At 40.1% G+C, this 14,676-nt stretch overlaps 1 protein-coding gene across 8 annotated transcripts in view; it reads right to left on the reverse strand.

The window, feature by feature from the left end:
- The window catches only part of LOC109038050 (uncharacterized), a 434,551-nt gene that overhangs the window by 43,615 nt on the left and 376,260 nt on the right, over positions 1-14,676 (reverse strand). For 4 of the 8 annotated variants that reach the window (XM_072305518.1, XM_072305517.1, XM_072305516.1 and 1 more), the window contains one exon: positions 3,633-3,730. In XM_072305518.1, coding sequence (XP_072161619.1) covers positions 3,633-3,730 — 98 coding nt within the window. Of the gene's footprint in view, positions 1-3,632; positions 3,731-12,171; positions 12,720-14,676 lie in introns of all 8 variants that reach the window. The other 4 variants (XR_011900696.1, XM_072305514.1, XM_072305512.1 and 1 more) reach the window with 2 other exon arrangements.

Below are 14,676 nucleotides of genomic sequence, written 5' to 3' on the forward strand. Positions count from 1 at the left end.
AAAAAATATTCTTGATTCAATCAGATTTGAACTTAAATCAAGAACCAAGCCTCTTAATTTGAGCGGATTTCCTTTTGATTTAAGATTGAATCAAGAGTCATTTTTCTTGTCAATGTTTTCAAGAGTCTGGACTCCAGATCTAATGTGTTTTTTTTTTATCCAGTGTACCTTTGAAAACGAATTTGCGAAGGTTAACGCTGTTAACCTTCACGCATATTCGTTCGTCGAATTTCACCGTTAACTTAACGGTGAAATTCGGGGGATGGTCTCGAAATCTTGAAAGGGAGTTTCCTAAGTAAAAACTACGAGGGATAGTGCGAATCTCCAGTTCGACCTTGCGTTTGAATGTTCGGTGCGTCACTCGGGGGTGCACACTCTGGCCGCTACGAGACTCCACCCTCTGAGGACACTCCACGCCCTCAAACGGCTTCTTCCCGGATCATATCGTCGCTCCTCTGATGTAAGTGCGTATCTCTATTTCCTCATGAGCCCCGGAAAGAATGGAATCAGATAACTAACAGGGCTCAAGTGAAAATCGAGATACGCCTTCATGCCACACTTGAAAAAAAAAAACACATTTGATCTAGAGTCCAGACTCTTGAAAACATTGACAAGAAAAAATATTCTTGATTCAATCGGATTTAAGCTTGAATCAAAAGGAAATCCGCTCAAATTAAGAGGCTTGGTTCTTGATGTAAGCAAAAATCCGATTGAATCAAAAGTATTTTTTCTTGTCGATGTTTTTAAGAGTCTGGACTCTAGATCCAATGTGGTTTTTTTTTTTTTTTTTCAAGTGCAGAGGAACGACGTATTTCAAAAACTCAAACAGAACCAGTTCATCTACATGCCATTACCTGAAACCGTTGGATTTGGCCTATTGGATTTCTAGAACAAAAATAACTATGACAAAAAATGAAACTTCGGGGAGGTATATAATTTATATGCGCGTGGCTGTCCGGTGTCCACAGAGGTATTATTTTTAAAAGAGCAATTTTTGTCAAGCCGGGGCATAAAATCTGATTTTGGAATTTTGATTGAAACCTCTCATCAGCATCCAAAGAACAAGTTACGAGAGGTTCCATTCATTATTTTGCTCATAGAATGTGTGACATTGCATTATACGCCAAACTTTCGTCTTCTGCACACGACAGAATAACTTCAGTTGTTTTCTCTCAAAACTACGTTTTCTTAATTTTCAAACTTTAAACCACCATGACTTCGCAGTTTGGATCAACATTCACGGACGCATTTCGTCCCAAAATGTTAAAGGCGGATGCCTCCGTGGGCAGGTATCAATGACTCCTTCTTAAGTTTGAATTTTTGTGGATTTAGGTTCCCTTTTCTATGGACTGTCACCAGTAGCATGGCGTACTTTGCGATCCATCGCTTGATCTGCAATTTAAACTTATAGAAAAGTATCGATAAACACGGTGTTAACGACGTACGAATCGATTATTAAAGTTACCGATTCTTTACCACAGCTTCAAATGGGGAAATATCGAAAATCGATCATTAACGCCTCGCCACTGACTCTCGCCTACGATTATCTTTCATACATTCAACGCTGATTACTATTAACATTTCAAATTTTGAAATGCTCTGGCAACGCGCGCAGTTTCAGTACATCGAACAAAATTGAGAAAAAGGTAGGGGGGGGGGGGGGGTTGTTCGATGCTGGGTCCATCGAGGAGCAAATGACTCGGAAGGGTCATAGGGTTCTCTTCTGCACGGCTGGCGATGACCATTCGCAGGCGAGACGCCCCTTCAACTCGGCGCTACGCAACCCGCCACCCACTCACACTCGCACCCGCTTTACAGCCTTTGTTCGAGCGTTTATCGAGTTGGCTCGGTGTTGAGGAAAACACGCTACGTTACGGGCACACTACCCTGCCGCCGTGCTAAGGTAAAGCGCCGTATGAGCATGCGCATGTTGCCAAATCAGGGTGTCTAGTATTTTTTAATGTTGAAAAATCCTGATATTTTACAGAAAATTCCTGATTTTTTCGTTTTGAAAAATCCTAATATTTTATAAAAAATTCCTGATTTTTTCAATTTGAAAATTCCTGATAATATCCTGATTTTTCCCGACTCCTGGCACGGTAGGCAAAAAACAGTGAGACTTTCTCCGCTGAGGAAATTCGCATAAGAAAAATTCCTGATAAAACGTCCGATTTTCCTGATATTCTCCTGATTTTTTCCTGATCGGCCAAAATTCCTAATATTTTCCGGTTTCTCCGATTGTTCTTGATACTAGACACCCTGCAAATTACCTCTCAGAAACTATTAATTTCTTTGGACAATTATGCGTATTTTTCCTTGAAATTTTCAGAAACTTTAGATCAAATCACGAACAAAATTCTTAAAAAAATTGGCGGACAAAAGTTTACAAATATTCCCAAAAATTCAAGATTTGGCAACCCCTGAAGGCTCATGCGGCGTTCTTCTTTGGCACGGTAGAACCGGGTTTAGGAAACGAAGCACATTGGAACGAGTCAATGGGAGAAATCGGGATAAATTTTGAAACTTTAAAAGCTCAAATCCCTGTCATTACAAAACGCAGAGGTCTTAAAAGTGGTGCTGATGGTTTTCTCGTGAAATTTACTTGAGGAAGCACCCCCTCAAACTTTAAAATCTCGCGCAATAAACATCTGAATTTGCAGTTTTAGTACAAAAAAATCCATGTCTCCTATTGATTAGATTCACTGTGCGACTTCTGGTCAATTCCAGGTTTCTAAATTTTACGTGGGCAAAATATTTATTTTCACAAGACTTATAAATATTTTACTTTGAAGTTTTTAGACGGACCAGATCGACTTAAGAACGAAATCCTCGGCAAAATGTTGAGAAAAACGCACATGAACTCTTTAGAAAAATCGGTTTGTGCCAGAAGAATTGGAATTGAACTTAAAAATGCTCATACGACGTTAGTGCTTGACACTGCAGCATGTTTGTTCGGCTCTGGGCGTGAAATCGTTTAAAACTGATATGCCAACATCCGATTGCTTTCCAGGTTTGTGCTCGTGTTAAATATGAGGCCAAAAGGCCTAACTGTGTGGAAAATATGAAACGAAGGGTTTTTTCGGCCCTGCATTATTTAAAGAGGCAGTTTCATATTCGAAACATTGACATTTTACAAACTTTGCTGGGAGACGGGTTTTCAGGGTAATTGAGTTATAACTGAACGTGTTTTTCAGGGTAATTGAGTTATAACTAAACGTGTTAAGTACATTGAAATAAAAAAAAAAAAAAAAAATTCTTCGAAAGTAAGAATTTTCCCGGAAGCTGAAACAACCGTGACTCCAGTTTCCAATTTCCCTTTTGAGTTTTCCCAGTGTCATAAGCGATTGCTGTATTAAGGATTTTTGACTCAAAACTTAAATTCTCTGAGTTTATCGTGCAGGCATTCTGGGACATAAATAAATGATGAAAATATCTCAATTTGCCCATTGATAATAAGGTCAAATCACTAAATTATTTACTACATTATGCGTCGTTCTGTCAACGTGAAAATGTTATTGAACTCTTAAATGAGCTCGTAGTCCAAACAGCACCCATCGTTTCTGGAGCTCATGTGAAATTGGAGTTACGTTTTAACAACAGCAGGGATATGTAGAATCATATTAAAGACTCACATTGAACAACGTAAGCTCCTAACTCGGCCGCAAGCTCTGGAGTCACTGGAAGTCGTCCTTGGAGAATATCTTGTTTCACTTGCAGGAAAAATTGATACCTGAAACAAAGAATGAAAAAGTACGCTCGAATAAAATATGGTTTTTATAAAGCAAAGTATTCGCGTTGTGAGCAGAATCAGGCAACCGGGTCATATGGACGTATTTATGCTAAAAAGAAGTATTGTGTACAAAAATTAAGTGCATTTAGATTCTTCCAGCATAGATATATGTCTCGATAATACTTTACATGGACTAAACTTTGTCGATAAAATTAACGATTAGGGGCTGGGGAAGAGCATTTTGACGGTGAAACTACTAAGCCAGGTACATCGTTTGCGGTGTTCAAAAATCTCCGCTCCCATTTTACTTTTTGGCGGAGAACAAAGCGATTTCATTCCTTGGATTTTCCACACAGTTTTCTTCACACAGAGAGGAAAAATCGCGGGTTTTTAAAAAAATTGTTGAACGGTCTTTATGAAAAAATAATGTATGACAGGAAGTCTGCAACGTCACAAACTGAGATACGTGGTCCAGTGACGTGGCGTGCTTTGCGATTTATCGATATTTCTTCATTTAAAGCTATAGTAAAGAATCGATTAGTATCGTGTTCGTTGTGAAAACCCTGTTTATCGATCCTTTTCGATAGTTTTCAATGGCAGATAAATCGATATATCGCAAAGCACGCCACGCCACTGAGGTCTGGTAGTTTTACCGTCGATTTCGGTTCATTACTACGCAGATCGATTTTTGATGTCAACCTGCGATAACTATGGGGAATGAACAAATTTTTCCTTAGTAACTAAGCGTCATTTTTCATCTTTTAATCCATGAAATCGAAAAAAAATAAATATTTACCATCCAATTTTCGTTGTTAGAGAAAGGTTACTTGGTGGCAGCCCATGTTTTACCGTTGCGCATAAAATGGGCCACGTTTAATGGAGATACATCAAATTGCTTTCAGTTTGAACCAGGTTTCAGGTTTGAAGTTTCATTTATTCATAAAACTTAGGTAATGTTAAATGTGAGGTTTGACGTGTTTTCAGGCTAAAAAATGTTTTCTCGACTTTGAATTTTAGCCAGGAAACGATGCAAGACTAATTGCATTAAACTACGTCAAACTCTTTTCTTTTCAAAATGCGGCATGGTAACTGGTAAGTTCCTGCTGAACTTGGTCCAGTTCGTTACTCCTATGGCGTAAGGGCGTATCTCAAATTCCGCATGAGTCCCGGCACGGTGGTTTAGAAGCAAAAAAAATGCGACGAAAATATACCCCAAAATGGTTTGCTTGGGGTGAGTCCACACACTTAAAATCGCAAAAAATCAAAATCTTGGCTAATACTATTTTCTAAAAACGCGATTTGAAATTTTCATAGTAAATGCAACTTTTCTACTGATCTTGATCCACTTTTTATTTATTTGCACATTGAATCGCTGTGGATCGGTTCACGTTTTTATTTTTGTTCGAATCATGTCGATCGAATACATGCCCTCTCTTTACACGCACACTTCCTTTCATACTCTTTTTTTTATCCAAAAAATTCGCCCTCTGCTGCGTCTGCGGCAATTGTTGTTACGAGTATGTTGTGCGTGCTGGTTTCAGGTCATTACATACTCGACTCTCTGAAGGCGTTTTATGTGCGAGAGCAATTCGCCTTCAGAAAGTCGAGTATGTAATGACCTGAATCCAGCACGCACAACATATTCGTAACAACAATTGCTGCAGACACAGCTGAAGGCGAATTGCTCTCGCACATAAAACGCCTTCAGAGAGTCGAATATGTAATGACCTGAAACCAGCACGCACAACATAATCGTAACAACAATTGCCGCAGACGAAGCTGAAGGCGAATTGCTCTCGTACATAACACGCCTTCAGAGAGTCGAGTATGTAATGACCTGACTCTCTGAAGGCGTTTTATGTGGGCAAGTGGCGTACCCTGTTGGAGAACTGGCGAATTGCGTTCCCACACAAAACGCCTTCAAAGAGTCGAGTATGTAATTATCTGAAACCAGCACGCACCGCAAAGTCGTAACAACAATTGCCGCAGACGCAGCAGAAGGCAAATAGTTTGGTTAAAAAAAGACTATGAAAGGAAGTGTGCATGTAACGAGAGGGAATGTATTCGATAGACATGAATCGAACGAAAAATAAAAACGTTAACCGATCAACACCGATTCAATGTACAAATAAAGAAAAAAGCGGATCAAGCTCAGTAGAAAAGTTGTATTTACTATGAAAATTTCAAATCGTGTATTTCGAAAAAAGGATCAGCTAAGATTTTGATTCTGCGCAATTTTACGTGTACACGTACCATATACTCACCCCCTGCAAACTGTTTTTGGATACATTTTTGTTGCAATTTTTTTTTTTTTTTTTTTTGCTTTGAGACAATGGTGCCGGAAAGTATGGATTTATATGTAGAACAGGGCTCGCATGAAAATTGAGATACGCACTTACGTCATGGCGATAAATTGAGGGGACGATTTCCCGCGTCTTTTTAAAAATCTATAAACTGCCCATTTGGGGGAAAGTGCCTTGTGCCGCTCTCTCATGGTTCACCAGTTTTAGACCTTAGCAGGGCTCAAAAAATACACATCTGATTTAGGAAACTCCATGTTTCCAAAAGAGCGATAGATTATAGGTGTGAGAAAAGTGTGATTCTCGGAAAAAATGTCAAATTAGAGTTTGTTAAGAACAGTTTTGAGAGGTTGGAACTTTAAAGATTTTGTTTAAATTGAATTTTGTGAGCTCCAAGAAAGTCTACAACTCGCATAACGCAATCTCAAAGGGGTTTGGATTTTCGGTGTTAAAAGGATTGGAAAGGCATATCTCTCTGTGGATAGGAATATCCACGGAGAAACTACCAGAACACGTATGTCGGTTTGCGACATTGCCGTCTGCCCTATCATACTTTACTTTTTAAATTGAAGACTACTTGAAGTCAATTCTTGACGACTTTCGTGATTTTATTGATCCTCATCTACCAAGAATTCTGAAATAATATCTTCTTTTCATTTTACCCGTCCTCATGTTACATTTTTTTCTTAATTAATTATTTATTACAATTGATCCAATTCAAAGCGATTTGAGAAAACGGAAGAAAAGTCGGTGAAAAAATGAAAACGTTGTATAATCGTATTATGTTGCATTTATTTGCTCTCAAATGACCAAATAAATCACAAAACCGTTTACAAAAAATAATTTTCTAAAATTTATGCAAAAACACAACAAAATGCCATAAAACGAAGTAATACCATGTATGAAGATCGCGGAAAAACTGACATAACTTTTAAGTAAATGATATCTTTGCGTTGTACATTCGTTCGATGCAAACTTTAACTTACGACGCCCTGACAACGGATGGTTCGTTCACACTTCGAAGTTATTAAATTCCAATAGAAATTGTTAGTCCAGTACCACATGTGCATCCGTGTGCAGCTTCGTGGGTAAAATTGTTGTGATATGTCATTCTCTTCTTTAGGATGTCTAGAATCAGAATTTCGATGGTGTCAAGTTCAAAAATTGAACCGACGCCCAGAATTCAAGATGGCGTCCAAGATGGCCGCCGCCATGGTGAAAGTTTTAAATTTTGCGGATAGCGTCGAGTCAGATGTCGATTCCTATGTAAAATGACACGAGGAATCCGAATATCACATTTAAAAACACCCCCGACCCAAAGGAGGGCTCCAAATCCAAGATGGCGGCCAAAAATACCACTCAGGGGTACTAATTTGCCTATACGGGTCCAAGTGCATAGTGATGTATCAATTATTAGGTTTTCGGGGTCGTAGAGTCCGAAAATGAGGTCTATTTTTCGCTGCGGCCCTCCAGAGACCCTAAAATCAAATATGGCGCCCAAAATGGCCACCAGTTTTACGGCTGAAACACCAATTTAGCGCAGCTATGATAAGCAATACGTTCAAAATTTAGTTTTGTGGGGCAAGGAGTTCGAATAGGAGATCAAATGTTTATTCCTACAAAAAATTAAGCCTTCGAATCGAAAATGGCTACCGACATGGTTGCCAGTTAGAGGCGCAGGCCGGTAAATGACTATTGATATTAAGGGGATTTGCCAAAGGAGCTAGGGGTTTCGATAAGGGCCGTTTTTCGGCCCATACCCTGAAATTCTTCAATTTTACGATTTTTTTGCTTCTTGGGAGTCTAAATTTTACGGAATGTGTCATGCTTTTGTCATTTTCGGCCTATTTAGGGGTCTAATGCTGGCCTAAACATGAGTCTGAAGGCTAATTTTTGCGGAATATTCGGGTTTCTTGGCATTCGACGCGCTGCGCCCGCTGTTTCATAACGATCAAATATCATCGGAGGAGCAAATTTTCCTTCAAGTATGTTCATTAAGGGTGTAAGATATAGTCACTCTGGCTAACTTTCGTCGATGGCAACCCTTGTGCTCAGTATTCGAAACTCACATAGGCGCCAACGCGCCAAATGCGCCTAAAACATAGGTCATTGCTTCTAAAAAAGAAGGCTCTGCGCCAACGTGGCCCTTAAAAATTGCCCCTTTAAAATCTGAATTTTCATATTAGGTGATCATTCGAAATTTTCAGCATTACAATTAGTGAGAGATTTTTCTATCCTTCACGATTTCATCCGTAGTTCTTTTGTCTTCACCGAGTCACAGCTACCTACTAGTTCTGTTACAAAAACATCTAAATTTGTGTCTAATTTTTCACTAAATATGCCGTAATATACAGGCAAAAAGTCAATCTGGCCCCTAAAAAATCTTCAATGGCGCCTAAAATTCAGGCTTGATGCGCCCCATGGCTCCTAAAACTCAAAGGTGAGTTTGGAACACTGCTTGCGCTCATAGTGAAAACGAAATTTTTAGACTTCACGGAAAAAACGAGCTTAGGGTTGGGACCTACATGTTAGTGCTGGGCACTAACGAGGGTTAGGTCAAATGGAGCCAGCAAGTCAGAGTAGTGCTGGGCACTAAACAGCTCGAGGCTGGGTCACTAAGGAAGAAGTAGTGTCAAGCCCTAAAGTGACTTTGAAGCGAGCGTAAAATATGAAACGCCTCCGCCTGGTATCGAACTCGGATTGCGCCGGTGGAAGACCAGCGCGTTACCACCAGGCTATCGTGACTCCGACGTCTCTGGGGTGAATTTACACCTGTTAAGCGCAACTACGTCTCGCGGCATCTGATTAGCACTACTCATGTTCAGTGCTCACCTGTACTGCCTTCCGGTGTTGAGCTGTACAGCGCTTAGACGCCAGTCCTCAACTACTCCCCACTAAACGGCCAGTAGTGCTCAACACTAGTCTTGTTTTTTCCGTGTTTACTTGTTTTTCATCATTATTTAGATGACGTCTGATTAGATCACAAATCTTAGAAATGTGTAATCTTATTAGGCGCAATTTGAGGCTTTCATAGCGCAAATTTATCATGAAATGCAGAAAAATTACGCTTTCGCACCTTTAACACAACATACTTTCGAATTGTTGCATTTAACAAATCTGAAATTTGTTTGAAATTTTAACTCTGTTTGGACGCATTTCGAGGCTACCGTAACACAGATCTTCATGAATTTCCGCAGAAAAACTTTTTTTTTACCTTAACACGAAATACTTTCGAATTGTTGCAATTAGCAAATCTCTGTATTTAGACGCATTTTTTGACGAAAATTTTATAAAATACTAATCAAATGAACACTGTGGTTTCATTTAAGACTCTAACATCAAAAGAGATAAATATCTTCGAAGGCCTCGAATCAAACTTTTTCTTTTCTCGTCTTTCCTCATCATCTTCTGTCTCCTCTTTCCTTCAATCTTTCCCCCTTTTTTTTGCTTTCGGAGGAGGAAGGGTGGGGGGCTTGAGCCCCGTACCTGAAAGTGACATAGAACCCTGTGGGCATATCCGGGTGGTATTACCAACGGCAGGGGGACGGTAGAGTCGTGGGCTGCCCAGCGCATATTGCATCTGTCCTCTAGTACCTCGCTCATTACAGATATGAGGCTGAACTAGAAAAACTAAGCGTTTGCTAGATGAATACGCGTCATTTCTCCAAAATTCTACAATGGTAGCTCCAAATGAGTTGTCTGATGGGAGGAACCTGATGAAGAGGCAACAGATGAGGAAGCGGTAAGGAGGCTAAGCAGGAGTGAACCAGGAAAACCAGAGTTTCCAATTATTTTTGGGAAGTAGAATTCTGATCGATCGCAGGCAATAAAAGTGACGGAGGGCAGGGCTTGTCAGGGTGGGTAAAAAATCAGCATTGAGAACTCGTGATTCTGACACATGGCTTACTTTTTATTCGGATCCCAGATCAAGGTCAATGTTTCAAAGTTGCATCTTCGTGCGTAAATATCACGTCAAAAATTCGTAAGATAATGGGTCGCCTACAAGCCCAAGATCATAAAAAAAACTTTACCTGCAAAAAATATGATCTATTTGCATCCCTGAATACAGTAATTTGAGTCCTACGTATTTATTTAATGCATATAATGCGAAATAATGGCTCAAATCTTGGGCCAACACGGAATAATTTTCTCGATTTTTTCCCGATGATATGTGGCAATGCCGCGCCACGATGGGAGTCTCTTTAGATAAATACATGTAATGAACAAAGTAATAATAGATAAATGCATGTGCATATTCACCTGTCATGTGATCGTTACGTATGAAAAATCAAGGGTTTTGAACTTTGCTGAATGAGCTCGACGAAGAACAGCCTCCAAATACTGAAATAATCACAAATAGTTTTCTGTGATTTTAGGCAACAAAATATGGCAGCACCGGCTTTTTCTTTGGAGGAGGGGGGGGGCTTTTAATTCCATTAAGTTTTTTGGAGGGCTAGGTACAATTTCCGCCAAGGAATCTATTTCTGGTTTAAGATGAGTAGCCCTTTTTTATGCCATTTTAATAATAAGGATGAGAAACAAGAAAATTCTAAAAAGTTCGTTTTAACTATGAGCGCAAGGGTTGCCATCGACGAAAGTTAGCCAGAGTGACTATATCTTGCACCCTTAATGAACATACTTGAAGGAAAATTTGCTCCTCCGATGATATTTGATCGTTATGAAACAGCGGGCGCAGCGCGTCGAATGCCAAGAAACCCGAATATTCCGCAAAAATTAGCCTTCAGACTCATGTTTAGGCCAGCATTAGACCCCTAAATAGGCCGAAAATGACAAAAGCATGACACATTCCGTAAAATTTAGACTCCCAAGAAGCAAAAAAATCGTAAAATTGAAGAATTTCAGGGTATGGGCCGAAAAACGGCCCTTATCGAAACCCCTAGCTCCTTTGGCAAATCCCCTTAATATCAATAGTCATTTACCGGCCTGCGCCTCTAACTGGCAACCATGTCGGTAGCCATTTTCGATTCGAAGGCTTAATTTTTTGTAGGAATAAACATTTGATCTCCTATTCGAACTCCTTGCCCCACAAAACTAAATTTTGAACGTATTGCTTATCATAGCTGCGCTAAATTGGTGTTTCAGCCGTAAAACTGGTGGCCATTTTGGGCGCCATATTTGATTTTAGGGTCTCTGGAGGGCCCGCAGCGAAAAATAGACCTCATTTTCGGACTCTACGACCCCGAAAACCTAATAATTGATACATCACTATGCACTTGGACCCGTATAGGCAAATTAGTACCCCTGAGTGGTATTTTTGGCCGCCATCTTGGATTTGGAGCCCTCCTTTGGGTCGGGGGTGTTTTTAAATGTGATATTCGGATTCCTCGTGTCATTTTACATAGGAATCGACATCTGACTCGACGCTATCCGCAAAATTTAAAACTTTCACCATGGCGGCGGCCATCTTGGACGCCATCTTGAATTCTGGGCGTCGGTTCAATTTTTGAACTTGACACCATCGAAATTCTGATTCTAGACATCCTAAAGAAGAGAATGACATATCACAACAATTTTACCCACGAAGCTGCACACGGGACCTCTTATTTGTACATGTGGTACTGGACTATGTACTAAAACACACAATGTTAAGGTGGTCTATGGACGCTATATTTTGTGCCAGAGCGAAATGCTATACATCGCATCGAGTAGTTCCATTTGTTCAACTACTTGTCATTTTTCTCGAATTTTGAGATCGCAATTCTGTTGTCAGGAGACCATAGACAATTTGACAAACAAATAGATTTTGACAAACAAATTCAGCGCAATAAAGGCGTGGTTTTTTTTTCGAGGAAAAATATCGCATTCAATACTGGTATCAAAACTGCACTCAAATGCGATATTTTTCCTCTTAAAAAAACCTCGCCTATATTACGTTGAATTTGTAGGTCAGAATTTAGAAGCGAATTCTTTAGTCGCCTGACAACAGAATTGAGATCTCAAAATTCGAAAAAATGACGAGTAGCTGAAAAAATGGAACCAATCGATGCGATATATCGCAAGTCGCTTTGACACAAAATATGGGGTCCATCGAATCACTTTAAAAATCAATAAATTAATTTGAAACTACCTTGCTGTAATCATTCATTTTCATATTACTGAAAGCAACTGCCAAATACCCACATGACAAATCTACCCGTCCAAGACGTTGGATATGCTGGAACGTAGTCCACCGGTTGAACCAAGAACAGCTTCTTGAGAAATTGGTACAATGGGCCAGCGACAAAAAATTGCAGAACAAAACGATAGCTCGCATAAAAAGTGAAGTTCGTAAGACAAAGGGAAATAAAAGTCCACAGGCACAGGACTGTCATAACGTCCAGTTTCCTCTCTGGATAGACTACATCGCCCAATATACATTTCCGCAGGGCTACCGGAACCAGTTGGAAGTACTCCAACAACAAGTTGAAAAGGAATCGCGACCAGCCTTCGGTGGTTCTTGCTTCCCATCGTCGAAGGAAGTCCAAGTCCTCGGCAAGGCCCAGGGTGAGGGGGAAATGTAACGTGTACAAAACTGTTGTAGCCATGATTAAAGCCGGCAGCCCGATTGTAACGTCAGCTGGATTTACTTCGAAGAGAAAGTTGATGGTGTTTTGGAGATAAAAGAACACTGTTAGAAGGATAATCGTCAATTTCAGGCATATTAGACGCATTGTGGCTGCAAACAAGAACTATTTTTAATTAGCTTCGAGAGATTTACAACTAATCAACTAACCAGTAAACTTTGGGAAACGAACAGAGGGTTTAAAGTTGTAACAACAAGCGTACAGTTGAAGAGTTGAAAGCAGATGCACAGATTATTGACACTGAGGCACAAACGTAGCGAGGTTTGTAGTCGGTTATGTTTTGATACTAATACCACTGAGTGTTCTCGAAGGGAAAAAAATGACTATAAGTCGACTTTATTGTATGACAGCGTACGAGGGCTGTACCAAAAGAAACCGGACTTTATTGTCATAGCAGGCGGACCAAGCATCGTGATGAGGTTTTCTTGGGCTTATCTGAGAGCTGATAAGCTACCGAAGAGGTTTCTTTTCATCGATCTGAATTATCTTGATCAGTACTCTGCCATGCTAAGGAAGAACACCGTAGGAGCCTTTAAGCGTTGCCAAATTTCCTTTGATAAAACACGAATTTCTTGGTGAGCTTATGAATATTTCTCTCCCAATTTTACAGTAAATTTTGTACGCAATTTCACCTAAATTTCCGGAAATTGTCAAGGGAAAATATCGTGAACACTACTCAAAAATAAACATTTTATCGAAGGAGACTTGGCAGTTCTCGAATGTTCATACGGCGCATTTCCTTAGCACGGCAGTACTCATCTGATGATCTTGTGATTCAGACAAAGTCAATTGTGTGTTGCGATTTGCGGTCTTTTTTCGCGCAAAGATGCAAGCTGAAAAAAGCAAGCTGCTGGCTGCTGAAATATGAATATTACAATGGTATTCTATGGCGATTATGCGAAAATGTCCACAGAAAAGGGCCCCAGCTTTGGAGAGAGAATGGCGATGTTGCATGTGTGAGGAATTTGCGATTTGACTGTTGATTCTTATGTAAAAGTTCGCGAGAAACACGATGGTGCCACTGGTTTTCTCTGAAATCAACTCCCAAGCTCAAAAAAAGCTCTCAAGTTGAGGCCAAAATGGACAGGATATACCACGCTATCCTCAGAGTCCACCTCTACATCAAGACAAACTCTCCTTGCAAAGATAGGAAGCAAATACATTAGCAGGGTTGCCGTGTTTTCAGTTTTAGAGTCCCTAAATAAAGTGGCATCCCTGTTAATGTATTTGCTCCCTATCTATGCATGGAGAGTTTGTCTTGATGTAGAGGTGGACTCTGAGGATAGTGTGGGATATCCCCTCCATTTTGGCCTCAACTTGAGAGCTTTTTTTGAGCTTGGGAGATGATTTCAGAGAAAACCAGTGGCACCATCGTGTTTCTCGCGAACTTTTACATAAGAATCAACAGTCAAATCGCAAATTCCTCGCACATGCAACATCTCCATTCAAGCTTGATGTATGTCTGTGTTGCATCTGCAAAATTGGAGGCGCAACGGCGCGATAGGTGAACTGTCAATGCTTTGCTCCATACTGCCAATGAGGTATCGCTCAGATTCGGGACTTCGGGAGGAAAGTCAAAAAACGAGGCCTGATTTCGTCTCTCTTAATTACGGCTGTGTTGCTCACGCAGTCCTTGAAGCACCACGACAAATAAGACAAACGGAAACAAGCGCAATGTGGATCGCTCTAAATTCGCCAATTTTGTGCGACGAATGCCATGTGTGTCCTCCCCCATCAGTGCGGTTAATACACGATAAAAATACAGGAAAAATACAGTAGGAGGACGTCGGTTGATAGAAAACGAGAGTGAAATACAACTGAACTGAACTTTGCAAGGAGAGCCTTTCAAAATCTTGTGCCTTATATTCGACATACATCATAGAGCATTGTTAGATCGTCTAAAATTCAAACAAATTCGAGATAATTTTTCAATTTTTTCCTTCTTGGGCCAATTGTCTCGAAACGTTCAGAAAAATACAAAGAGAATCAATCGCTCATTCTTTACCCTCGCCGAGTTAAAATCAGGCAGATAAATGTTGGAATATAATATAAGTTAAACCTT

This window comes from Bemisia tabaci, chromosome 10 (genome assembly GCF_918797505.1).
Source record: "Bemisia tabaci chromosome 10, PGI_BMITA_v3".
NCBI lineage: Eukaryota > Metazoa > Arthropoda > Insecta > Hemiptera > Aleyrodidae > Bemisia > Bemisia tabaci.